This window comes from Erigeron canadensis, chromosome 9 (genome assembly GCF_010389155.1).
Source record: "Erigeron canadensis isolate Cc75 chromosome 9, C_canadensis_v1, whole genome shotgun sequence".
NCBI lineage: Eukaryota > Viridiplantae > Streptophyta > Magnoliopsida > Asterales > Asteraceae > Erigeron > Erigeron canadensis.
The window spans coordinates 1,184,896-1,211,616 of record NC_057769.1 but is presented as its reverse complement, the minus strand read 5'-3'; the positions used below and the strand labels follow the sequence as shown (position 1 = coordinate 1,211,616).

The 26,721-nt window shown below is 32.8% G+C and overlaps 3 protein-coding genes across 3 annotated transcripts; 2 read left to right on the top strand and 1 right to left on the bottom strand.

Moving 5' to 3' along the window:
* The first annotated feature begins 232 nt into the window (after positions 1 to 232).
* LOC122583987 (transcription factor ORG2-like) lies at positions 233 to 1,587 on the top strand. Its single transcript, XM_043756358.1, has 3 exons — positions 233 to 624; positions 722 to 1,135; positions 1,347 to 1,587. Exons 1-3 carry the CDS (start codon positions 262 to 264, stop codon positions 1,413 to 1,415), a joined length of 846 nt encoding a protein of 281 aa, XP_043612293.1. The 5' UTR covers positions 233 to 261; the 3' UTR covers positions 1,416 to 1,587.
* Positions 1,588 to 14,956: 13,369 nt separating this feature from the next.
* Positions 14,957 to 16,407, top strand: LOC122581988 (transcription factor bHLH100-like). Its single transcript, XM_043754324.1, has 3 exons — positions 14,957 to 15,340; positions 15,523 to 15,900; positions 15,989 to 16,407. The coding sequence occupies exons 1-3, from the start codon at positions 15,011 to 15,013 to the stop codon at positions 16,052 to 16,054; spliced, it is 774 nt and encodes a 257-aa protein (XP_043610259.1). The 5' UTR covers positions 14,957 to 15,010; the 3' UTR covers positions 16,055 to 16,407.
* Positions 16,408 to 18,459: 2,052 nt separating this feature from the next.
* Positions 18,460 to 24,889, bottom strand: LOC122581987 (phosphomethylpyrimidine synthase, chloroplastic). The gene is made up of 6 exons (XM_043754323.1): positions 24,771 to 24,889; positions 22,756 to 23,063; positions 22,218 to 22,345; positions 20,728 to 21,554; positions 19,645 to 20,327; positions 18,460 to 18,661 (listed from the first exon to the last, which is right to left on the bottom strand). Exons 2-5 carry the CDS (start codon positions 23,061 to 23,063, stop codon positions 19,647 to 19,649), a joined length of 1,944 nt encoding a protein of 647 aa, XP_043610258.1. The 5' UTR covers positions 24,771 to 24,889; the 3' UTR covers positions 18,460 to 18,661; positions 19,645 to 19,646.
* Positions 24,890 to 26,721: the final 1,832 nt, after the last annotated feature.

Here is a 26,721-nt window from a genome sequence, read left to right as displayed (position 1 = left end):
TATAGAATAATTGTGCTTGTTAAATATATTTTAGTCGGTTTTTAAGTTGATCAACCAATACTATAATATGTGGATAAGTTTAATTCCATGATGATGTAAGTTCTATTTATAGTATATATAATGCAATACTTGGTTATTTACCATTGTATAAATAGAACAACTCATCATCAAACTTTCTTATCAAACTAGCTTTCAACAAAAAAAAATCAACTACTACTAATAGAGACAGAAATTAATAGGAAAGAAATCAAGAAAGAAAAGATGCTAGCATTATCACCTCCATTGTTTTCAACAACTTTTGGTTGGCCATTGGAGGATTTCAATACACAAAATCTTCAACAAACTTGCAATGATATTTCTCTAGAATTTGAAGCAAATTCATATCATTCCTTGCTTGATTTGCCTACATATGATGATCATCAAATTCTACAGCATGATTTTTCATCACCGGATAAGTCCAATTTCGTTTCGTCTGAAGGGACTGTAAATGGTGATATTGGTGACACTACTAGGAAGGTATCCAAAAAGCTAAATCATAATGCTAGTGAAAGAGAGCGACGCAAGAGGGTAAACGACTTGTATGCGTTTCTACGATCACTATTGCCCATGTCTAGCCACCAAAAGGTACTTAAACATATCTCTAGCTAGTTTCTTATAGTTTGAGCAAACCTTTTAGTTAATTACTTGACATTTGAGGTACGTTTTGCGTAAATCTTGACAGAAAAAAGTAAGTATTCCGCGAACTGTATCACACGCTCTAAAATACATACCAGAACTACAAAAGGAAGTGGAAACATTAGCACGAAAAAAGGAAAAGTTGTCTAGTTCCTCATCATTAACAACTACTAATATTAGCAAAGGGCATTCCGGGATCAAAGTACAAGATGCTAAAGATGTTATAAACGAAAGAAAAGCATCCGTATCTGTATGCGTCTTAGGTGATGAAGAAGCAATTATACATCTGACATCTTCTTCAACCGATTCCATGAACAACAACAACAACGAAGATACTAGTTTCTTGTCTAAGGCTTTGGAATACTTGGAACGCGAAGAAGACGGGTTTGTTTTGCTAAATTCGACTTCCTTTAAATCTTCGGGAGATGAGATGCTATTCAACACAACTCTTCATGTAAAGGTGCATATTCCATTTTAATTTGGTCTTACAATTATGAAAATATATATAGTATTATTATTTAACCTGTATATAATAATAATAATAATTCAACTTGATTCTAGCTAAGCTATTATATATATACTTAAGTATAATATTATGCTTAATATTTTTGCTACGGGAATATATATCCTATCCTAATTAATGATATACATATAAAAATAAACTTTTATAGGTGCAAGGGGATAAGAAAATAGAGCCCGAGAAGTTGAAGGAGAAGCTCTGCTCTTTTCACCAGTATTAATTAATTAATTGGTTAGCTAGAAGCTCAGCTCGGTTTGCTAACTGCTAACGTCGAGTAATTAATCTGCAGGCATGGTACGATGTGTAGAATAGATACTAGCTAATAATTAGTATGCTGTAAAGCGTCTTCGTTTGTTTATACTCATTATATATAGTCATGTCAATGGGAATGATATATAGTAGGATATCCTATATATTGCTGCATCTTTATTGTTTTCTTTTTGTGTAGCCATACCTACACAAAACAATTATGTTATACATCATACAGTCATACAATATAACCATATGATGCATATATTATATTAACAATTCTAGCATTGTTAATTAGGATAAAATTAGTCAATCGGGTTACAAATTCTTTTACTTGAATTAGCAAAAGTCACCAGCAAATTGGTATAGGATAATGACGAACATAAAACCGGGTTACAAATCCAGCCAAATCCAATTGATATTTCCGACTGGCCGGTAATCCATAAATAGACGATATATAATTAATTTGATGTCTTTCTCCAATAGAGATATATATTATGGGCCTCCTAGTCAATGCCGTCTTTAAGTATTTATGTACCTCGGTCGGAAAAAAAAAGGTTCTGGAAGATAGGTGCACCATTTATACTTATATAAACTAAAATATAAAAACGACGATAAATGTTATATCAATAAAATTAGATAAAGTTATTGTTCAAAAAAAATAAGAAAACGATGCATAATCATATTACTAAAATAACATCCGTAATAACTAGCCGTTGATTCTTGGGGTGCTCTAGCATTCTGTAAATTAAATCTTAAAAAGTACAGTAATAATATCGACAATTTAAAAATAAAAAAACATAAAAGTAAAAAATACCTAATTAATATAAATCTTCTATGCATTGTAGATCATAACATTAACAAAATAAAATAATTCATTCATTCATACATAATATAGTATCTTCATTCTAGTTTGACCGAAGATGGAAGATAGATACTCTTATATTTTTTACTTTTTCGTGATTCGTGAATTGTCACACTGACAATTGAAGCAGCGCACTAAGAGGCGTAATGAGTTTTTTTTACGGATAAAAGATATGTAAGTGGACTTTTTTTTTTTGTTAGGTACTATGGTTTAATTTTGGATAAATGTTAAGATTTGTAATGGGCTTTATTAAAAACATATATATTTTCCATATATATTGAAAAAATAAAAAAAGTCGAGCCCCTTAAAAAATCAGACCTCGTCCAGTCATCCACCTCGTCCTACCTCTAGGCTGGCCCTGCTCCTAGTTCTTGAAAGTGATCGATGGACGTTGTTTCTTTCCTCCATATAAACCACAACGTGGTCGTACGTGATGACAACATAGAAATTTTTTTGACCCGAAGTGGTATACCGACCCCAAGATAATGTCGTTTATTGACACAGAAAAAAAAGTGCCACTAGTTAAAGTTAAAAAATCTCTCAACAAAATCCTCCGCCTTTTTTTTTTACTATATGTGTACGTGATTACTATTCAACCTAAAGGTTATGATCGAGTTCAAGTTTTGTATTTGACTTTTTGAAAATATGTGTGAATTTATAAAATTTAGTTAGTACATAATTTTGAAATATATTTAAAAATTAAATAAATCTGTCTTCATGTGATTTCGTACGCATAATTAAAGACGTACGTGGTGGTATTATGGTGTTACATTATACTCCCTCTGTCCCATTTTAGTTGTCCACTGTAGACTTTCAAAGTCTTTTTGTTTCAACTTTGATCGCGAATATTTTTGTTTATAATTCTATAACACTTGATATATATAAAATATATAAATAAATTTGATTTTAAGAACTTTTCAAAGATATAACTTTAATCAAGTATTATATAATACAAATAAAATTGGGACGGAAGGAGTAATATTAATAGCGACAATGAAAGACAACTTAAGCTAAAAGAAAAGGTAAATTTTGATGAAATAAATTATTTTGCTATCAAATTTCATTAAACTAAAATAATAATAAAAAAATTCTAGACATTTTCCCTTTTTTATGATATGATTAATAAAAATGGGGATAATTGTTAATTTAAATATAATTTGGGTATATATATATATATAATATATAGTTTTAAAGGGGATGTATGTAAAAATCCCTTTATAATTTGTTAGCTGTTTGTAAAAAAAAAAAAAAAAAAAAGAATTTGAATTTTTGTTGATTAATTACATACAACTTAAAATAAAATAAATTTTTTTTTTCAAAAAGTATCAATTCCTGCCTACGAATTAATCATCGTGGTCATGGTTGGTTTGGCCATAGATTGTAGACCAAACTGACTTTAGTCCAAAAGTATTTAGACCAAATTGACATTTTTTACAAGCAATGCAGTTTTGCAGAATAATTTGTCAGCATAATTTTTGACATTCTTTGCTTAAAATGGATGCATACCCGATTAATATATATGGTCATTTTAATTAATAGCATTGGCAATTCTTATCCATGTACGTGTTAAGTACTTGATTAATGATTAGTACTCCATAGTAGAGGCATTGCAATTCGCAAGTGACCTAATCGATCAGCAAACAGCTAGCAAGCTGATGGTCTTTTTTTTTTCCTAGCATCCTTACTTATGTTTATCGTCTTCCTCTTGTGTCATAAAAGACTCACAGTAACATGCACAAATTCCATATGAAGTAACAATTATTATTAATTTATATATTTTGAATGGCGAACATGCAATGCAATGCAACCCCCACGTACGCCTTAAACAACAACTGTATTGTTGAAATTATAGCCTAAACTGAAACTTATTAAACCTGAGGGATCTTTCTTGCATGTTTCTTATTCTTGCAGGTTTTGAGCTCAAGATGTAAGAAGAAGAAAGAAGAGGGTGAAGAATGAAACTTCTTTTATTTGTTTTCTATATTAAGCTCATTTTACTCAACAAGGGTTTCTTGAGAGAGATTTGGGAGAAGTCATGCTGTTTGAAGTTCTGTACTATCCTCTCTAGTTTTTTGTTTAATTTTGTTTTGTAATAAAACTATTATCAATATTAGATAATAGGTTTATAACCGATTAACGGGGGTAAACTTTTATTTAGATTGTTTGTGTTTGATCTGATTGAAATCAGTCTTGTGAGTGTTTATTGGATTAAGATTCAATATATATCGGTTTGTTTAGATTTCTTAACATGGTATCAGAGCCAAGTTACGGAAAATACTAATTTTACCTAAATCTTTTCAATAATAATTTTAGGGTTTGTTGATCGATTTGGGGTTTTTTGATTAGATCTGGTTTTTCTTGAACGGCGTATGATTATTTAATCACCGTTTGAGTTTACAGATCTAGGTGTGTACGAAAACCCTAATTTCTTGTTTCGGGATTAGGGTTTTCTGGTGGTTCAAGATCTTCTGGGTTTATTCTATTGACTAAGTGAATCAATAGATAAACCTTTTCTCCTGGTGTTTCTGTTGCTTTGATCCTGCTATGTTTATTGACTAAGTGAATCAATAAACTAGGTTCCATCATCTGAGTCTTCTAAATAGCACTGTTTGCATCCTTTCTTCCCTTCTTATTCTTTGTGCTAATATTTTTTTCTTTCTAAAGTTTTTTATCATCTTTTTCTCACAAAACCAGCTATGTTAAACTTGACCTACCTCCGTGAGAGGCAAGGAATCCTGTCCCTGGCACTGTTTGGGAGATAAAAGATTATCTTCTTTTTTAAAAATATATATATATATATAATTTTTTCTCCTTTATTCTTTTTATATATTCTTGCTTTTCTGTGTGTTCTTGTTGCTGTTTAGTTTATTTGTGTTCTTCTTGATCTTGTGTATTATTATCTGTGTTTGCTTGTTTCTACTTGCTATCATGGATATTGATGATAACCTGCATGACTATGATTATAACACTGATAATGAATCTGTTGAAAGTGAAAATGCAACAAGAATTAGTAAACTTGATATAAATCACCCTTTACATTTGCATCCTAATGACTCTGCTTCTTTAACTGTTGTCTCTGTTAAACTCAAAGGAACTGAAAATTATAATATCTGGTCTTGTGCTATGATACTTGCTCTTGAGGGTAAAAATAAAATTGGTTTTATCGATGGAACTTGTAAAAGGTCTAATAGAGATGAGGTTTTAGGAAAACAATGGGACATAGTCAATGCTGTTGTACCGGGTTGGATTTTGAACTCTATTTCTGAAGAGTTGTATGTTGGTCAAATTTTCTCTAAAAGGGCTTCTCATGTCTGGGCTGAATTATAGGAAACTTATGATAAAGTTGATGGTTCTGTTACTTTTAATTTGCATCACAAGATTAATTCTCTTTGTCAAAATGGTTCTACTATTGCTGATTATTATCATAAACTAAATGCTCTGTGGAAACAATTTGATGCTTTGGTTAAACTGCCTAAATGCACTTGTCATGCTGCTGAGGATTTTAAAAAACATAATCAGTTGTTAAAATTGATGCAATTCTTAATGGGACTTGATGATGTTTATATGCAAGTTAGAAGTAATATTCTATCTAAAGATCCTTTACCTGATGTGAGACATGCTTATGCTATTATTTCTGGGGAAGAGTCACATAGGTTGATTTCTAGTGCTAATTTTGGTAACTCTCAAAAGGTTTCATCCTCTGTTTTTCACTCTAATGTGAATAACAAAACTGATTTTAAAACTGGTTTTCAAAGGAAAGTCCCAAATGGAAACAATTTAAAGTTTGGAAACAAAAATTCCACTTTCAAAAGGAATCCTGGTGGTCCTTCTGTTGTCTGTGAACAATGTGGTTACAATGGTCACACAATTGATAAATGTTTTCAAATCATTGGATATCCACTTGATTTTGGTAAAAAGAAGACAAATGGATTTCAAAACTCTCAAAATTTCAATAAAAGATTTGTGAACAATAACAATATTGTTGGTTCTAGCACCTCTGCTTCTTTCTCTGATGAACAGATTTCTCAACTTATCTCTTTGATTAAAGAAAACTCTATTGGTACTCCTGGTCAAGGTGTCAAAGTGAATATGGTAGGTATAAAACTGTTTAACAACAACTGTTTTTTCAATCAGAATTTCCAAAAGTTTGTTTGCTTTAATTCAAAAATTAAGGTTGCCTTGGAAACCTTGGGGTTAATTTGTGATTCTGGAGCAAATCAACACCTCACTTATACTGATAAACATTTTGTTAGTGTGATTGATATATCTTATTTAAAAATAAGAGTATCACACCCCAATGGGACTAAAGTCAAGGTTGCAGAAGTCGCTAATCATTCCCAGGGCGGCCGATAAGTGAGTTGGGAGTACTCGGGTGCATACGGTGATTACTCGGGGGTCAAAGTGGCCAAGTCGGAGAGTACTCGGAGTAATCGATCGACTCGACACCCTACCTTGTAGCGGGTACTCGGAGATTACTCGGATCGACTCGGTGAGTTTTACAACAGTGACTAAAGCCTTTATTAACAAAGTTGGTAATATGATTTTATCCAAAGACATTATTCTGTATGATGTTCTTGTTGTACATGAATATTGTGTTAGTCTGATTTCTGTGCATAAAATGTCAAGAGATAATAAATGCATTGTTGCTTTTAATGAAAATGATTGTTATGTGTTACCTCAGGATTTGAGGGATGTGAAAATTCTGGGGATTGGTAGACAGATTTATGGTCTTTACTACTTTAATCAAGGTATTAATAAGTGTCAAATCACTTCTTGTTCTGTTAAGCAAATATGGCATGACAGACTTGGTCATCCTTCGGACCAAGTCTTGACTGTGTTGAATAAAAAAGGTGATTTCAATTTTTCAAAAGAAACTAGAATGTGTGAAATCTGTCAAAAGGCTAAACAAGTTAGAGAACCATTTCCTTTAAGTGATCACAATTCTATTCAACTTCGTGAACTTGTTCATCTTGATGTCTGGGGTCCTTATAGGGTTCCAAGTTTAGAAGGTCATAAGTATTTTTTAACCATTGTTGATGACTACTCTAGAGCTGTTTGGGTATATTTGCTTAAATCTAAAACTGAGGTTTATGAGTGTGTTGTTGTGTTTTATAATCTGATCTTAAATCAATTTGGAAAGAAGGTTAAAACCTTTAGAAGTGACAATGGAACTGAGTTTTGCAACAAAAATTTTACCATGTTTTGTGAAAGTAAGGGTATCATTCATCAAACCTCTATTGCTTATACTTCTTAACAAAATGGGATTGCTGAGAGAAAGCATAGACACTTGCTTAACATTGCTAGAGCTCTTCTATTTCAAGGGGGATTACCCCTATATTTGTGGTCTGAATGTGTCTTAACTGCCTGCTATTTGATTAACAGATTGCCATCTTCTATGTTGCATGGAGAATCACCTTACTATATGATATTTGGAAAAGAACCTTCTTTGTCTCACCTAAGAATATTTGGATGTCTCTGCTTTGCCACCATTCTTGTCAATAATGACAAGTTTAGTAGTAGAGCAGAAAGGTGTGTGTTTGTTGGTTATGGTAGCTATAAAAAGGGTTATAAATTATTTAGTCTTGATAAGAAACAGTTTCTTTACTCAAGGGATGTTAAATTCTTTCAGAAAGTTTTTTCTTTTAAAATAAAGCATGGAACTAATAATAATAATAATAATAATAATAATAATAATAATAATAATAATAATAATAATAATAATAATAATAATAATAATAATAATCAACAAATAAATCAATTTGAGTTCTTCAATTTGTGTGATGAAACCGATATACCCTATGATGAAAATGACCCTGCTACCTCTCCTAACAGTGATGACAGCAACTCTATACATTCTGGCACTCCAACTATTGATCTAGGTGGGATGTCTAATGACATCTTACCAGATTACAATGAGAGTACCAATGTACATGAGATGGCAGCAACACATGAGGACAATAACAACAATTCTGAGGGTAATAACCAAGATATTAATAATACTGCTAATGAACTTGAAGATCAACACATTCTTCCAATTGGTAATAGAAGGTCTGAAAGATCTTCACACATGCCTAATAAGTATAAAGACTTTGTCATTGACTCTAAAGTCAAATTTGGAATTGAAAATTTTGTTAGTTATGCTAAACTTGATCTTGAAAGCTTTGCTTTTGCTTCTGAATTGAACAAATCTATTGAACCTAATCAGTATTGGCAAGCTTGTAAGGATAATAATTGGATTGAAGCCATGAACCTTGAAATGAATGCCTTGTATGATAATGACACTTGGGAAATCACTGAATTACCAAAGGGAAGAAAACCTTTAGGATGTAAGTGGGTATACAAAATTAAGTATAAGGCTAATGGAGAGATAGAGAGGTATAAGGCTAGGTTAGTTGCTAAGGGCTATAGTCAAAAACCTGGTGTGGATTTTGATGAAACTTTTTCACCTGTTGTAAAGATTGTTACTGTTAGATGCATGATTAATTTAGCTGTGCAAATGAATTGGCCTTTATTCCAACTTGACATTAACAATGCTTTCTATATGGAGAACTTGATGAAACTGTTAATATGACTTTACCTGAAGGATACTTTAATTCTGATGATCAAAGAGTATGCTGGTTGAAAAAGTCTTTATATGGGTTAAAACAGGCTCCAAGACAATGGAATGCCAAGTTAACCCAGGCTTTACTTGAAAACAATTTTGTGCAGAGTAGAAGTGACTACTCACTTTTTACAAAAAGTGAGGGTAATGTGTTTATTGCCTTATTGGTTTATGTTGATGACATTATTGTCACTGGTAACAACCTTGATGTTATTAATGAGTTTAAGATGTTCCTTAATTCTAAATTTATGATTAAGGATTTAGGTTTACTCAAATATTTTTTGGGTATTGAAGTAATTAAGACTGAGTATGGTATGTGCTTATCTCAAACGAAGTATTGTATAGACTTGTTAAGTGAATTTGACCTGCTTGCTTGTAAACCCTTTGCAACACCACTTGAGCAGAATTTGGTTATTACCAGTGAAGTTAGTGAGAAAGATGGTATCATTGATAATGTCACTGAATATCAAAAGCTTATTGGAAAATTAATCTATCTTACTCATACTAGGCCTGATATTGCCTATTCTGTTCATTGTTTGAGTCAATTTATGCATAAACCATTAAAATCTCATGTAAAAATTGCTCTTAGAGTATTGAGATACTTGAAAGGGTCACCTGGTTTGGGGGTTCACATTGTCAAGAACCCCAAGTTATCTCTTGAAACTTTTGTTGATGCAGATTGGGCCAAATGTGTGGTTACTAGAAAATCTGTTACTGGTTTCTGCTTGTTTTTAAATGGTTCTCTTGTCTCTTAGAAAAGTAAGAAACAACTCACTTTGCGTAAATCTTCTACAGAAGTAGAGTATAGAGCTCTTGCTTCTGCTACTTCTGAGGTTGTTTGGATTCTAAAACTCCTTGATGATTTGAAATGGGGCAAATGGCTCCCTGTTCCTGTAAATTGTGATAGTGAGGCTGCAATTAAAATTGCAGCCAATCTTGTGTTTCATGAAAGAACTAAACATCTTGAAATTGATCTCCACTTTGTGAGAGATAAGATTATAGCAGGTGTCATTGAAACCAAGAAGGTTGATTCTGCAAATCAGATTGCAGATATTCTCACCAAAGGCTTGAAGAAAGTTCAACATGATAAGCTTGTTTCAAAATTATGTCTCTATGATGTGTTTCAGGTTTAGGCTAAGAGGGGATGTTGAAATTATAGCCTAAACTGAAACTTATTAAACCTGAGGGATCCTTCTTGCATGTTTCTTATTCTTGCAGGTTTTGAGCTCAAGATGTAAGAAGAAGAAAGAAGAGGGTGAAGAATGAAACTTCTTTTATTCGTTTTCTACATTAACCTCATTTTACCCGACAAGGGTTGCTTGAGAGAGATTTGGGAGAAATCATACCGTTTGAAGTTCTGTACTATCTCCAGTTTTTTGTTTAATTTTGTTTTGTAATAGAACTATTATCAATATTAGATAATAGGTTTACAACCGATTAACGGGGGTAAACTTTTATTTAGATTGTTTGTGTTTGATCTGATTGAAATCAGTCTTGTGAGTGTTTATTGGATTAAGATTCAATATATATCGGTTTGTTTAGATTTCTTAACATATATTAACGATATTCGGGGACTTCATTCTACTAGCTAGATAACCAAAGGAAAATTAACTACGTACTGGACTTAATCACTTAAACTCATAACCGCATCAAGACGGGTTAATTTGTTCGAGAAAGTGCAGTCATTTCCGGTTCCTAGCTGATAACTTAGCTTTATCTGGATCTATCGCTGATGGGCTCTTTGTGTATCTCGAGAAGGTCTCTGATCGATCTGGTTAGAATGATTAGGGGACTCCATATATTATTGGTTAAGATCGATCATATATCAAAATCACAACTCTTTTTGTGCATTCCTACTTGTATTCTTATCTTGCGAGTACGTACTCCTTCTAATCGCCCGACCCGTACGTCTTGCAAGTTACCAATATACTCTATATTGCATGGATATATCATGAAAATCGACATACATAATTACTATATTATATTCATCAACACTACACATGATTTAGAGTATTTAATTTTCTGTAGAGTAATACGAAATACATGTATTTGGTGGTGTCTAATATGACTAATTAAAAAAACACGTGTACGGGTCACCTTCACTCTAAGGCTAAAAGGAGTGAGGCAAGATTGAGAAGGGGGATATCCGCCATGTGGCGCCATGTAAGCAAGAAGATTTTGGTAGGAAAAAAGGGGAGTGAGACAAGTTTTGAGGTTGGGAGACTTGTGACACTTGTCACATTCAAATCATTAATTTTTTTATTTTTATTTTTTTTCACCTCCATTTTTTTTTTCAGTAGTGCTTTTTTTCTTTAACCATTAAAATCGGTAATGCTTTTTTCTTTATTTTCATTATTAAAAAACTGCATTGGAAATTTAATAATAAAGGGGCTAAAAATCTAATATATTACTATATAAGGGGGGTAAAATAAAAATTGCATTATATATAATATTATCCAGCCCATGAACTTCATCTTCAACAATATCGATCTCCACCTGCAACAAAAAACAGAAAACAGATTTGGCCGAATAAAATAAGCATTGAAAATTGAAAAAGTGGCTTCGGTCAAATGTGTTTTGGGCGAAATATTTTTTCCGCCTGAAAGGTGTTTTGGGCGCATTCGGCGAGACGGAATGGTGTGGAGGGCGAGTTTTGGGCGAGATTTGAGGGGATTACGCCCCACTCCGGACAGCCTAATGATCCATTACATACATATATCTTATCTACTATGAGGTTAAGTCATTAAAACGTAAAGATCAATGAGATGGTCGAAAAAAAACAATATTATATAAACACAGTAATTAAAAAACTAAGAGAAATTAACTAAATTAAAATGTAATTAAATACATCATATCAGGCTTAATCATGATATGTTTGTCACTTGCAATATTATATCTAATTACCTTCAATAGATTATCAGAGTAGTGATCTCATAGATGAAAAGAATAATACAGATGTCAATTAAAAAAGTGTCATGTTCCAAAATAGTAACTTATGTAGAAGAAAACACTCCCAGGTGAGGATAAAGTGTGAGAACCACGTGCCATGCTAAACCTTCTTTGAGCCATGGATTGGGAAACTCGTGAATGGCACAAGCTCCATGTGGATCCCTTCTCCAATCGTATTCATTATATTTTACACTTCATTTCGTTGTGCCAAAAAAAATAACTTATCTTGCCAATTCATGTCACCAACTAACACACATCTACATCCACCAATCCACATTAATCATAGACACAAATATGTATGCACATAAACACACGCTAGCATTTAGAAGCTTCTTAATTTCATCCCGAAATAAAAAACCTTATATCAAAAGCTCGAATATATAGTGGTAAAACTCAATACATTTCACATCACCTATCATATATTTTGTTTCTAACTAAGAGTATCATATCGTTGTTCAACTTACATACAAACGTTGAAAATTATGAGGCGGGATATAGTGCAAAAAATTTATCTAAAATTTAGTCAATTCACTTTAGTGCCTATCCAACTATACTAATAATTAACCAGCTCTGTTGTTTTATTGTTTGTATTCAACTTTGACCATATTTTTCTAACCTACACGTATCCAAGATTTTTTTGTTGTTGTTATATTGTGTGTATCTTTACCGTTCAAAAATAATAAAAAAATAATAATGATAATAATAATAATAATAATAATAATAATAATAATAATAATAAATAATAATAATAATAATAATAATAATATTGTGTGTATCTTTTTTTTTTAATCTAGATGGACTGATACATCAATCATGCAAAAAGAAGAGTTGAGTGAATACAATAGAGAATTTAAAATTGAATATACACAGCAAAGCAGGTAAAGTTTGTTACAATTTCATGCATTAATCTCAAATTTATATGTGTGTGTGAATCTATATATGCATATATCTCCACCGAACATATGTAAGGTTTTAGCTAGTACACGAAACTTCATACAATATATTATAATGAAAATAAGCAAATTCAAATAATTAAAAAAAAATGAACTGTAAATTTTGAATTACTGACAAACCACTAAAATATCAACTTGCCTTTAGGGGTACTACCCTATCATACTCTAAAACGAAATCACCCAATTATAAAAATAAAAAAAATAAAAATCTCTAGGAAAAACCTCCTTACTGTGAGATGCAAACTTAGAAATTTATTGTCATTGGGCCTTATTCTGCCTCGAGGATGCCAGTTGATCTAAATCATACCGGCTAATTGAAACATTCATTTTTAACTATACATCAATGTTAGAAATCAGCTTCAAGGCGGTCTTGTGCTAAGAGAAGGGAACTTGTATAAGAGAAAAAAGTTCAAAACATTCTCGGGATATCTATATATATATATATCTTGAAATGGCTAGATAGCAGTATGGAAATTGATCACTAGCTAGGATACCATTTGTCTAGTATACATAAAGTTATAGTAAGGCTCCTATCTTTGAGTAGCTCGAATAAAGACTGCTCTTTATCTATCTGTATATTTATATTTAATTCAATGAAACAAAGTTAAAATTAATCAACTTTTTTTTTTAATTACTAGGTATTTGTGTACTATTCTTTTTTACAAATCATTTACAAATGCGAAAACAATGTTGAAGGTACCCAATGAATGAAACGATGGATAAGAGTGAATAGTTTGGGTGGGGATGGGTGGTCGTCGGCTAGACCAAGGGGGAAGAAGGAAAGCCTTTTGAAGGGGGAAGAAATGGTTGGCGAAGTCCACTTGCAGATTTTTGTTGTTTCTACTAAAGGATCGTCATGGTTTATTAAAATTTTGTGTTGTTAAAAAGATAATTATAAAGAAAAAGGGAGTTATAAGTGTTACGACGAATGTTTTCACAACCGGACCTTAAATAGGGTATAGGAGTCGTTCACGATCCAAACCTACCCAACCTGCCTGTTTATAAAATAAAAATATATAAAATATGAAATATAAGAGAATATATTTCTATTTTATAAATACAAGTAGGAATGGCAATGGATGGGGATTGTCGGGGATCTCAATCCCCATCCCCGTAACCGATTTCACTTGTAATCTTCATCCCCGTCTTCATCCTTATCGGGGAATTAAATTACATCCTCATACCCGTCTTCATCGGGTATCGGGGATCCCCGTCAAGTATCGGGGATACCTTTTTTGAATGAACATTATTTATCTTGATAGAAGATATGTAGGAGAATGTGTATTTTGATATTTTCTTTCTATGTATAAACTAATATATATGTTAAATAAATAATTAATAAAGTATAACACATAAAAAGTATTGAATAAAAGTTATAAACTTAAAATTGATTCTAGAATATAGATAAGAACTTAAAGTGATTCTAATAAATATATTGGAAAAATGAATATGCTTCTAGTAGCATGTATCATACATGCTTTTGTCTCACAATCTTTTAAAAATTTAAACATAATTTCAATCACATGGCTTAATGTTTAATATTTTTTAAATGACTTGTGAGAGGGGAAACATGTATGATATATGTTTCTAGAAACACATATGTTATCCCCTAAATATATATAGTATTTTCGGGTTCGGGATGAGGATAGGGGATTTACGGTTTCCCATCCCCGTTCTCATCCGCATTGGGGATTAGATTTACATCTCCATACCCGTCCCCATCCCCGGTCAACTCGGGGATTTCCCGGTCAAATCGGGTGCGGGTATCGGAAAAGTAAAAATTCCTATTAATCCACCCTCATAAATATGGGAGGTAAAACTCAATGCTAAAAATGGAACTATTGTAAATCTAAACAAGTAGCTACCATGAATGTATTACTGCATTGCAAAGTAGCTTTTCAACTTGGCTTTTATTCCTTTTCATTTGGAATTTTTATTTATTATTATTTGAAATGTATAGAAACTGAACTCTAGTGTTATAAAACAAATGCATAAGCTGATCTAAGGATAATTTAGATTCCAAGATGATGTAAATCTCATTATAATATTGCAAGATGATACATAATTAAATATTTATAGTTACCATTATATAAATACACTAACTTATCATCTCACTTTCTCATCAAAATTTCTGAAACAAGGCATTATAATAAGTTCCCTAAATTAACTAGAAAACGAAAGAAAAAAGGTCGAAAAATATGTTAGCATTATCGCCTCCTTTGTTTTGTACGAATTACGGATGGCCCTTAGAGGAGCTCATTCCACAAAATATACAACAGGATTTGCACAATGAAGCAAATTCATATCACTCCCTTCTTGATTTTCCTACATATGATCAAGTGCTACCATATGATTTTGCACCACAAATTTCCATTTCATCTGGAGAAGCTGCAAACGGAAATATCAGTGATACTAGGAAGGTAGCCAAAAAGCTCGATCATAATGCTAGTGAAAGAGATCGGCGTAAGAGGGTTAATAACTTATACACGTTTCTTCGTTCATTACTTCCCTTGTCAAGTGATCAAAAGGTATACCTATAATAAAAGTTTATGCTTTTGAATTTATAGTAGATTTTCTTAAGCATACATACAACCATATATATATGTATGCACACTTAATTTTTTAAAGCAATCATACTATGATGTGCCCATATCTTGCAAGTAAATATTATAACGATATAGGCTTATACCATAGTTCTTTTCTGCAACAGAAAAAAGTAAGCATCCCTGGCATTGTATCACAAGCACTGAAATACATACCGGATCTGCAAAAGGAAGTGAATACGCTGAAAAATAAAAAGGAAAAGCTAAAGTTGTGTTCCTCATCGACCAATTTTATGGATCGAAGTGCTAAAGCAACTACAAATCAAAAAACATCATCAGTAGTTGCTTCGGTAAGTGTCTTAAATGACAAAGCAGCTGTAATCCAGCTGATTTTCTCATCTCATTACTTGAAGAAGAACAAGGGCATTGGCTTATTATCTACAGTTGTGGAATACTTGGAGGAAGAAGAAGGGCTAGTTTTGCTAAATACAACTACCTTCAAGTGTCCTGGAAAAGACAGGTGCATGAACACTCTTCATTTTCAGGTAGATATATTTTTGGTTATAGTATTTATATCGTTATTGAGATTTTATGTGTTATAGAAATGATTATAATCTTCACTGTGTTGAACAGGTGCAAGATGATCATAAATTAGAGACAGAAAAGTTAAAGGAGAAACTAAGCTCTCTCTATACCTAGCTACGATCACATGAAAGTTTAACTTAATCAAGAAAAATGTCATCTGAAATGTAGAATCCGTCCATTTGTAGATATGAGCATCGATGAAGATGATATATAGCAAGAAACTGTACACCATTTACTTAGTCTTATGGTTGTTTTTTTAAAGGCGAGCAAGACTTTCAGTATCCGGTAGCATAAGCATGTGAATTAGAGATGAACACGATTCAAACTATAGATATATACATGTCTGCCTAATAATTTTTGGCACTCGAAGATTTTCTAATGCATTTATAAAGCAGTCCTTGTTTCATGTGAATCTTTATGCCTCATGGAAAAGATACATCATGTTTTACAACAATAAGCTACAACTGCTCTGTTAAATTAATTATGCAATCACTGTCTGTACAATTTTGTTTCATGTGAATCTTCATGATTCTTGCAAACATATTAGCTATATAAACTGATGACTTGCAACAACAAAGTAGTACAACAAGCCTACAGACTACAGAGAAGCATACAAAACAGTTAAAACCGAAAAGTACAAAGATCATCAGGAATGGTCATTTTAAACCAACACCTTCATAAGCAAACATTACGTCTTCATGCAATAAGTAATTGAATATAATGAGAAATACTTTAACAATAAGAGGAAGAGAAGAGATGAAAGAAGCAACCATAGACAAATTCCAAAATCAGTGGGATTTTTGCATTGAGCTAGTACACTATGGAGAATATCTCTTGGTCTCGACTTTCAGTTAACGAATATATAGGGATAACTGGATAAGTATAGTGAGTGACAAAATCATTGAAAATCCACTAGAGAAACTAGGCAAGATAAGAAACAGAAAGAAAAAAAAAACAAGAAAAAAATCTATATCAAATATATTGTGTATGAGTTCTAAAAACAAAATCAAAACATATCACAAGTTGAATTTATCAAAAAACATGACCTAAAATTCTAATTAGGATGTAAGGTTGTAAACTAGTTGAGCCTCCTCTACTTACCTATTTGTGCTTGAAATCGACTCCAGGTTAATAAATTAAAGAGTACTTAAGGTGACTCATCAATCAAAGGGATGCGACTTCCCGTCCTATTTGGGACAAGTGTGTTACCTATGTGGTGATACTACATGACTAGCTTTTGGAGGTAAAAAAAATGATGCAAAAAGTGTTAAATAGACTAAGAATTGTCACTACTCACTAGTAAAGGTTGCTAATAGCCCATAGTTTTCATAGTCAGCTAGGTAGTTTATGGGACTGGCATGTCAATGCCCATAATAGTTTATGTTATTGCACTATGGTACGTTGTTTGTACAAGCCAAATGTGACATTTAGTCACATTGCCTGATTTATTTTTGATTAATACAATTCATAGGGGTATATCCTTTTACCCAAAGGTTGCTAATAGCTATCATTTTGGATGCAAAAGTTCACAAGCATATATGTAAAAGTGTGTCGAACTGCAACAGGTAATTGAACATGCATATAACCTAGGTGTGGCTAACATCATCTAAGTCAAGTGCACTGTGGGAAAAATAAATAAACAAAACGTGTAATTTCCCCGAATATAAATCAAAGTTTATACCAACTTTTTTGATCCTTAAATGCCATATTGCATGAAGAACAGAGTTCACAATGTATCCTTATTCTTCGATAGAGATTGTATTAGTAACTAGCAAGTTGTATAAGGCCCATGAAGCAATTATACTAGACTCTAGAGAAGAAGTTTGTTTGCCATTACAAGAAAAGAAAGAAAGAGTAGATGTGTCAATTTCATCTCAACTCATGTGTGAAGGGATTAATTTGGGCTTTGCGTCATCTATAGTGGGTCAAATGAGTAAAAAGAAACCAAAATAGGATTTAGGTCAAACGGGTTTAAAGTTGCCAAAATGTATTATATCACCTCCAAAAATAAATTTAATGTTATTCTAAAGAGTCCTATTATTATTGTATTAAGATATATATATTTTGTCATTTTATAGAAATCCATTTTTTTTAATCAACTAGACAGAAGTTTTCCAGGTAAACCTGACCTATCCTGATTTGACCTGTTAACCAACCCACCCATTTTGCCACTCAAAATATTTGGATCATACTAGATTCCTCTTTGTAAGAATGACCAACCTCATCAAGTAAACTGAATTGTAGTTTGCAAACGATTACTTGGCCAGCCACACGAGATATGGGAGCATGATCATCATGACGAGCCCGACAAAGAGATCTTCCTCTTGTGTAACTACATAAAGGAAGAAAAAGCACTCTCCCTACGCAGGCATTATCCTGTTCAGGTTCTAAGGGACTTTCTCAGCCTGAAAATGCTGTCTAGCACTTCCGTCTAAAACGGCAGTGCTGAAGCAGATTCAGACACCCCTGGTGCATATCTTATGTCAATACCATGAAATGAACACGACAACATATCAATATAAAGGATAAAAAAAACTTCCAGAAAAGAGTTATATTGCTACCACAATCTCAAAACACATGAAACATTTGCTCGGCCTTTTATTCTTCACAAACTGAAACTATGTACTCACCTACTACTTGAAAATGAGGATTTTGGGCCTCATCTTAAGCTAGGCCGATCTTGCAGACACTCCACGGAAATCCTCCAAGTTCACATGCTCCCTGAAACATATGTCCAGCAAATTAACCCCGTTAAATTTTCACACAATAACAGGTGTTGTGATGAACATATAGTTATTCAAGTATGAAACTTAGAATTAGTGGTCAATTAGATGTTTAAAAAAGAGAGACTACAGAAGGAAGTTTTTAAGTTATTTACTTATAAATGGGTCGAAGCGGGTATTTTATATCATTAATAGGTCAGTCAGATAAAACAGAATGAAGGAAATTGGTCAAATGGGTACAAAATCACTTAAAGCGTACTTTTGATGCATAAAACGCCCTTAGTATGTTTTTTTCCCCCAGAAAATTAGATTGCTACAGAGATAATATAAATTCTATAATCAAATCTGACACTGATTATGTACTCCATTTTAAAAATTAATACAAAATAAAAAATTATAAATAATCAAACTAAGTTCCAGAATTGTTTCTGGTCTAACACAACCTATACAAAATTACTCATTCTAACTTGCCCAACCCAGCTATTATCCACCTCTAAGAGAAATCAATGAACCTTCATGAATTAAAGTTTACCGTCTTGTATGTGTTATGCTACTATATGATATCTTATGCGATAGTTAGAAGTATTTAAATAAGCCTCAAAAGAACAAGTATTATATCATTTGCCAAAAAAGGACCATGTTATTCTATCAAACCCTGTCATAGCATTGAATCCCGGTGATTAAAAAGATTGTATAACAGGTATGGGTCAGAATGAGTTTGATTTTTGGTAGGAGTCGGACGGGTAACTCTGACATGTATAATAATATCTAACTTCCTACAAATGGCCCAAAATGTTTTATGCATAAAAGAGTACACTTCGGGCAACTTTTGGCCCACTTGACCCGTTTCCTTTTAAACTAACTTTTTTCTATTTTACCTTTTTGACCTGTTAAATGTAAAACATGACACTTGTTTGTAAATTCATAAATTAATAGATTTGTCATTTCTAGCATTGAAGAAAATCATCATGTCCTACTAACCTTCATATTTTTTTAGCACTGATGTATGATTCTGGCAAGTAGATCTCTCCACCAGCCTCACCATGTTGTTCACCACTCACAGTCTTCTTGGCAGCCTGAAACTCAGCACTCATAGCATCCATCCCTTGCTGAACCGCTTCTTCAGCACTACCATAGCCATGTTCCTCAGCATACTTCCTCACATCCTCGGTTATCTTCATCGAACAGAACTTGGGTCCACACATGGAACAGAAATGAGCCACTTTTGCACCATCAGATGGGAGAGTCTCATCATGGAATGATGTGGCAGTCATCGGGTCCAATGACAGAGCAAATTGGTCCAACCACCTGAACTCAAACCTAGCTTTGCTAAGAGCATCATCCCATTCTTGAGCATGCGGGTGGCCTTTAGCCAGATCAGCAGCATGAGCAGCTATTTTATATGATATGACACCAGTTTTAACATCATCGCGATTGGGTAGACCAAGGTGCTCCTTTGGTGTCACGTAGCATAGAAGTGCAGTTCCAAGGGCTCCAATGTTGGCTGCACCAATGGCTGAAGTAATGTGATCGTATCCTGGTGCAATATCAGTAGTCAGTGGTCCAAGTGTGTAGAATGGTGCTTCATTACACCATTCCAGCTGTTTTTGCATATTTTCTGGGATTTTATGCATTGGGATATGCCCAGGCCCTTCGTTCATGACCTGCAAAATAAAAAATAAGTCATCATATTACAATGCTAGTGCAGCTCACAGAAATCGTTTTATATTGCGAGTAGAAAAATTCGGAGGGGTGGGTAACAGGTAATGTTTCTGTAGCTCGACACTGGTGAGGTAAGATTAGGTTGACCCAGAAATCTTTTTGTTCAAAATATTACTTTTTAATCAAAGATATTTTAAGATATGATTACAACAAGTACAAACGTTAAAAAAAAAAAATCAAATCGTTTTATAACTTTGGGTGAATTTTACCCATTCCATTTTGGCTAAGTTCTATAACTTCTCCCATTTGATCCGTTGCCTGTTGGAGATAATCAAACAGCGATGCTTTTGTTCCATATGAAGTTTTAAACGTACATATAAAGAATGCATAACAGAATCATACCTGTACATCCTTCTCCCATGCTCTACGAGTTAGTTCACCTTGAGTCAAGAGCTCTGCAAACTGAGCAGTATCATTAGCATCATAGATTGAGCCGGGCCTTAATCCATCACCAATGGATAAAGCAATATCATACTGGTTACAGATATCAAGAATGTCATCCCAATGCTCATAAGCAAAATTTTCCTTATGGTAAGCCAAACACCATTTTGCATGAATGGAACCGCCTCTAGAAACAATTCCTGTCATTCTTTTAGCTGTTAATGGGATATAACGAAGCAGAACACCCGCATGGATTGTGAAGTAATCCACACCCTGCTCAGCTTGTTCAATCAATGTCTCACGGAAAACTTCCCAGTTTAGATTTTCTGCAATCCCATTGACTTTTTCCAGTGCTTGATAAATGGGCACGGTACCAACTGGAACAGAAGAGTTACGGAGAATCCATTCACGGGTCTCATGGATGTGACGGCCCGTTGAAAGATCCATGATGGTATCAGCACCCCACATTGTAGCCCACTGAAGCTTGTGAACTTCTTCTTCAATTGAGCTTACAACAGCAGAATTTCCGATATTTGCGTTGATTTTCACCAAGAAATTCCTACCAACAATCATGGGCTCCAACTCTAAGTGCTTCTTGTTGGAAGGAATGATTGCACGGCCACGAGCAACTTCTGATCTCACAAATTCCGGGTCGAGTTTCTCCCTGGCAGCACAGTAGACCATCTCCTCGGTAATGACTCCTTTCTTAGCATAGTACATTTGGGTGTATCTTGGTGGATCTGCTTTCTCCCTCCGATCAATCCATTCCTTGCGTAACTTCGGGAGTCCTATGTAGTAAAGCAGCAGTTAACTATCTGATAAACAAAAAACTCTACAGTAGACTAAGCACAAGGGTAAGGAATATCTAATGATTGTTTGGCTGCTATACTATGTAGTTTAGAGGAAGAAATATGAGTGATCAAACATATTGGGTAGCGGGTCAAAAGAAGTACATTTAAAGACATGTCATTTTTGGTAGGGGTAAAAACAGTCCCAATCAGGTCAGGTTGATTCACAGACACTTTCCTGTCCGATTTCTAGAAAGATTGCTTGATATAAAAATGTAATTACAATAATAACTTTGTATCTTTGATTTACAATGATTCGCGATGTTGTATTCATTAAAAATAGACTTTGGGTGACTTTCAACTCATCAGAGTATCAGAATGTTTTTTTTAACACACAGCTAAAATCAAGCAACTCTTAGGGATGCATTAGTATAACAATCAAGATTTCATTTGTCACACTCAACACTGAGAGAAATGAGAAGAAACGCCAATACAAGTATGTAACTAAACTGCTGTGTTCCTTATGCTTAGCCCAACTTTCTTTTTATCTTCACACGGAGTAATACTATTACTTACCAGAACTTACAACTTTAATTATTGAGATATGAAAAGACTATATAAAAGAGACTAAACACAAGTAGAAGTTGGAGTCTGTGTGCATACCAACTTGGGGGCTTATGTTTTGTGGACCACTGGTGTCATATGCATCAAAATGTGGTTCATCCCCTGCCAGGTGAACACGGCGAAATGGAACTTTAAGAACATTACCAGACTCTTCATGAACAACTTCCCTGTAGAGCAGTTTACAGATGGTAATACTGTATTAGTTCCACAGTTATTGAAAACATCTGATAATTCAATGAATGAGTAACAGGATTCAGGATGGATGTCTTAATTTCTCGAAAACTAACTACAATAGTAAGAAACTTGATTCGAAAAGGTCGCCAAATTTTTTTTGTTTGTGATGTTTTATCTCTAAAAGGTCAAACGGGTAGAATTTCGAATCAAGCTATATGAAATAAGGGTCAAACAGGTCACAATAGGGTCAAAAGTCGCCCACGGTATATTTTGACGCATAGACCTGTGCACAGAAAGTAAGATGTTTGACCATAACCTTTCTTGGCCCGTTACCCAACCCGTCCACCCTGCATAAATCTACACCTTGACTTTTTTTGATAAAACTATACCATAAGCCAACTACCTGTATTCCTTTGTGCTTTGTGGGAAACATTGTTCAAAGGATGGGAGTGGAAGGAAATCAGGGGAAGCCGGGTCCACTGTATTCTTCCTTTGCTTAGTCTTCTCCACATTAGTTGATGGGGGGTCAAAAGTCAACGTGGCGCGAGGCACCATTATATAAGAGGACCGTATTTCCTTCTTCCATAAGTTTGTAGGATCAGCAGCCACATCAAAAATAGGCAAGAAAGCAGTCTTTGAAAGCTTTGAAATGCCAGAATGGTTCACATTTTTACACATAACTGATGTCAAATTAGCATGAACAGACGCCATCTGTATATGTTTATACCAAAAAAGACATGTTATCAACTAGCATATCCAAAGTAAAAACTGAACACGAATACAAATGAAATTGAATACTAAATACTCGTCAAGAGGATCTCTATATCTCTATGTGTATATGATCTTTACTGTAAGCTTCTTCTCAACTTCAAATATAAGAAATGTCAAAGAAAACGAAGATATTCGTCTCAAAAGCAAAGAAGTAATATTACAGTCCAAATTTGTCCTAATTATAGTTGATACGTTTATCTTTTTCTGAGAGGCCCTAGTTTCAGTTGATGATTGATCATGCTTAGATGACAAGACACTTTACTACTTCAGTATTTTCTGTTCAAATCAAAATTATAAGAAACACGGATGAAGTTTTCCCTATTCAGGTTAATTTGACCCAGATGTACAGTTCGGGGTGAGTCGATGGGTATCCATTTGTGGTACTAGGGCTAGGGTTCCCTCCATTACTTTTTTTTTTCTTTTTGACTCAGATGTACACAGCCTAACTGCCTAACCAGGGTATCATGTGGCAATTCTCAAAACCTTCACTTGCCCTCTCCAGTATTATGTCTAGTAGAATTTGATCCTCAGAACTCTTTACGTTATTCTTAATATTATATCCATATATATGGATTACTTTTATTTTTACTAGCACGGTACCCACGCAATGCGGCGTTGGTCATGGCGGTGGGGGCGACTGTTGGTGGTAGAAGCGGCATCGAGGGGTGTAAATAATTGAGGTAAAATAATTGATATAAAGAGTTAATAGAGATATATTAAAAAACTGATAGTGTAATTTAATCATTGAGGGCATTTTAGACAATTCCCATGTAACTTTCAGTCAGGAGGTGTTTTTTTTTGGGTTTTGCTAAACGAAACCCTAAGGGCTTTCGATAAGGTGCATTAAGTAGTTGTGCACTTATCATAAAATTCAGAGGTTGAGCTTTTGATATGGAAAGGTACATTTTTGAGCTTTTGATATGGAAAGGTACATTTTTTTTTTTGCACGTTAAGTTCATTTAGCATTTTCCTTTTCTTTATAATGTAGTATAAATGGTTTTAACCAATGATTATCAAAATTAAACTAATTCGACGCAGCAAAACCCCAGGGTCACGTGACCAACTCAACACATTTCATGGAACTTCTACATCAGACATTAACGATGTATTGATCTTTGAATAAACATGTTAAATTTCATTGTTACAATAGCACTTTGGGTGAAATTCATTACATCCCTGTGTCAATTTTCCTATACAGATGTGTTTTTTGACAAATTTTGTAGATAAACAAATTCATACCTCATAAAAACCATCAGAAATTGAATTTTAATTAAAGACCTTTTAAATTAGTGCAAAACATCATAAAGAAATGTCAGATTAAATACACAGTTCGTGTATATTCAATCAAAATTTAAAATATATATATATATATAAAACACTCGATCAATTAAATCTGTGTAAACAACCCAAAAGCATGCAGTCTATGTATCAGTAAGACATTAACAACGTACTTTTTCATCGAAATTATGTTAATTTCCATTTGAAATGTAACATTATATTATACATATAATATACTATGCATGAAGTGACATAGATATAATTACTAACCAATAATTATAGATATATAATAATAATAATGTAAATAAAAGCAGAACATAAATACATAAAATAAATAAAAGAGAGCGTAAAATGATAGAGAGAACGTACCACAACAATTTTGAGGGGTTTGGATGAATGAGAGGAGTGTAAGAATTGGAAGGGGAGTGTGGTGACAGTGGGTTTTAATAATGAGGCCGGCTGCTTTTGAAACTTTCTTACGTACGTCGTCGGTGGATATTTATTCAGGGTAGATAACTAAATTCAAATTAGCCTTAAAATTTAACCAATAATGATGACATGAATAAAAATATAATATAATAATAGTTAAAATAAAGATAAAGGGAAAAACAAATATGTTTCATGTATCTTTCTCCATTACCACTCATAATCCCCCCCCCCCCCCCCCCTCACCCCACCCTCTCACAATCTACGCTTCTATTCACTCTCACAGTATACTTGTTAACCCGAAAGATAATAGTGTAGATATTTTCTAAAATACTAGATGGGTGTCCGCACGTTTCAATGCAAATGATAGGCAATGTTAATTTTAAATCAAATATTTAATCGGAACTTTTATATATGATGGTTTTTAAAATAACAAACAAAAAAATATATTTGATGAACAAAGATAATTTTAATAAAGTATGAAACTTTTGTAATAGTATTTTAATCACAGTGAGGGATGTATTAAGAAAAATGATAAATTAGACATATCAGGTTTTTAAAAGTTTAAGAAAAGTGAGTCAATATCTTTTATAAGAGAGTATAAATATAGAACTATAAATATAGATAGAGGTTTAATGTATAAATTAAGAATATAAGATATTAAAATATACATTAGTTCATTAAAAGCAAATTAAGTTATTTTTAATAACTAAAATTTAAAAAAGATGGTCATGAAAGATAATTGGGTTGTAACAAAGTAATATTTTTATAACTATTTTTAAAAATAAATGAGTTTAATTTTTATATAACAGTAAAGATTGATATAATTATAACATTATATTAAATTTGCTAATAAAAGAAATGTATACATATTATATTATCCGATTTAGTAAGAGAAATGTTCATTTAAAAACTAAAATTTTCATGAAAACTAGTGTAAATTTATACACTGTAATCTGAACCTAACACAATGTGTTCTTATAAAATACATTGTGTTAAGTTTCAAATCATAATCTGTTTTTGCGCGTGAAACCATAAAACATGTCAAATATACTGTGATCTGAACTTAACACTATATGTTATACAATGTGTTTTCTAAAAACATATTGTATTAAGTTCAGATCACAATCTATTTTGATTAATTTTTTAGTTTTTTCTGAAAATTTTAGTTTTTAAAGAATTATAACCGTTCAATGTTAATGTTCCAGTCTCATTCTTTGAACAAAAATTAATTAGACTAGAAACGCATTAATTTATAGTCATTAATATATGTACGTAGATATTTCTGTATCAAGTTAATTTGATAAAGATGAATGTTGTTCTAAACTTTTTCTTACAACAAATATAAACAAAATATAATGTCATATGTGGATGAGTTTTTGGTCCAGCTGTTCAAAACATAAAATCCTAAGCAATAATTTCAAAAACATTTTTTGCTTTTGAGAGACAAAAAACTTAAATAGTGAATACAAAAATAGTGTCGCTTTCCTTCCTTTTTTCTTTTACGGGGGTCCTGCCATTTTAAGATATTTCAGCAATTATTGTTGTTAACAATTTTAAATCAAGAAAGAACAATAGAGCTATAGCATTCATAAAAAAAAAAAATTACGTGTTTCGTTGTTTTCATAAATGATTATACGTTTGAAGCGTTTTTTGGTATAATCATTTATAAAAACGGTCACAAATATATTCTGATTAAATCACGTAACATGTTTATAAACATTTGGTTATTTGTTAGTATGACGTTGATACTTGATAGTTGATACAACAATTTTGCGACATAATATTTGATAAACTTAGTGGCGGAGGAAAATGACGTTTGATGGTGACAATAATACTTTAAAACATCTTTATGCATGATTTAGTGTTAAAAGTAATTATTTTTACTTTTTAT

What these genes read in the sequence shown, in the direction of transcription:
- LOC122583987 (XM_043756358.1), top strand. Translation starts at nt 262, where the DNA reads ATGCTAGCATTATCACCTCCATTGTTTTCAACAACTTTTGGTTGGCCA. An exon ending in CCATGTCTAGCCACCAAAAG is followed by an intron (nt 625 to 721) that starts GTACTTAAACAT and finishes AAATCTTGACAG; the next exon opens with AAAAAAGTAAGTATTCCGCG. An exon ending in ACACAACTCTTCATGTAAAG is followed by an intron (nt 1,136 to 1,346) that starts GTGCATATTCCA and finishes AAACTTTTATAG; the next exon opens with GTGCAAGGGGATAAGAAAAT.
- LOC122581988 (XM_043754324.1), top strand. Translation starts at nt 15,011, where the DNA reads ATGTTAGCATTATCGCCTCCTTTGTTTTGTACGAATTACGGATGGCCC. An exon ending in CCTTGTCAAGTGATCAAAAG is followed by an intron (nt 15,341 to 15,522) that starts GTATACCTATAA and finishes TTTCTGCAACAG; the next exon opens with AAAAAAGTAAGCATCCCTGG. An exon ending in TGAACACTCTTCATTTTCAG is followed by an intron (nt 15,901 to 15,988) that starts GTAGATATATTT and finishes TGTGTTGAACAG; the next exon opens with GTGCAAGATGATCATAAATT.
- LOC122581987 (XM_043754323.1), bottom strand. Translation starts at nt 23,063, where the DNA reads ATGGCGTCTGTTCATGCTAATTTGACATCAGTTATGTGTAAAAATGTG. An exon ending in AAACATAAGCCCCCAAGTTG is followed by an intron (nt 21,555 to 22,217) that starts GTATGCACACAG and finishes TTTACTACATAG; the next exon opens with GACTCCCGAAGTTACGCAAG. An exon ending in CATGGGAGAAGGATGTACAG is followed by an intron (nt 20,328 to 20,727) that starts GTATGATTCTGT and finishes TTTATTTTGCAG; the next exon opens with GTCATGAACGAAGGGCCTGG.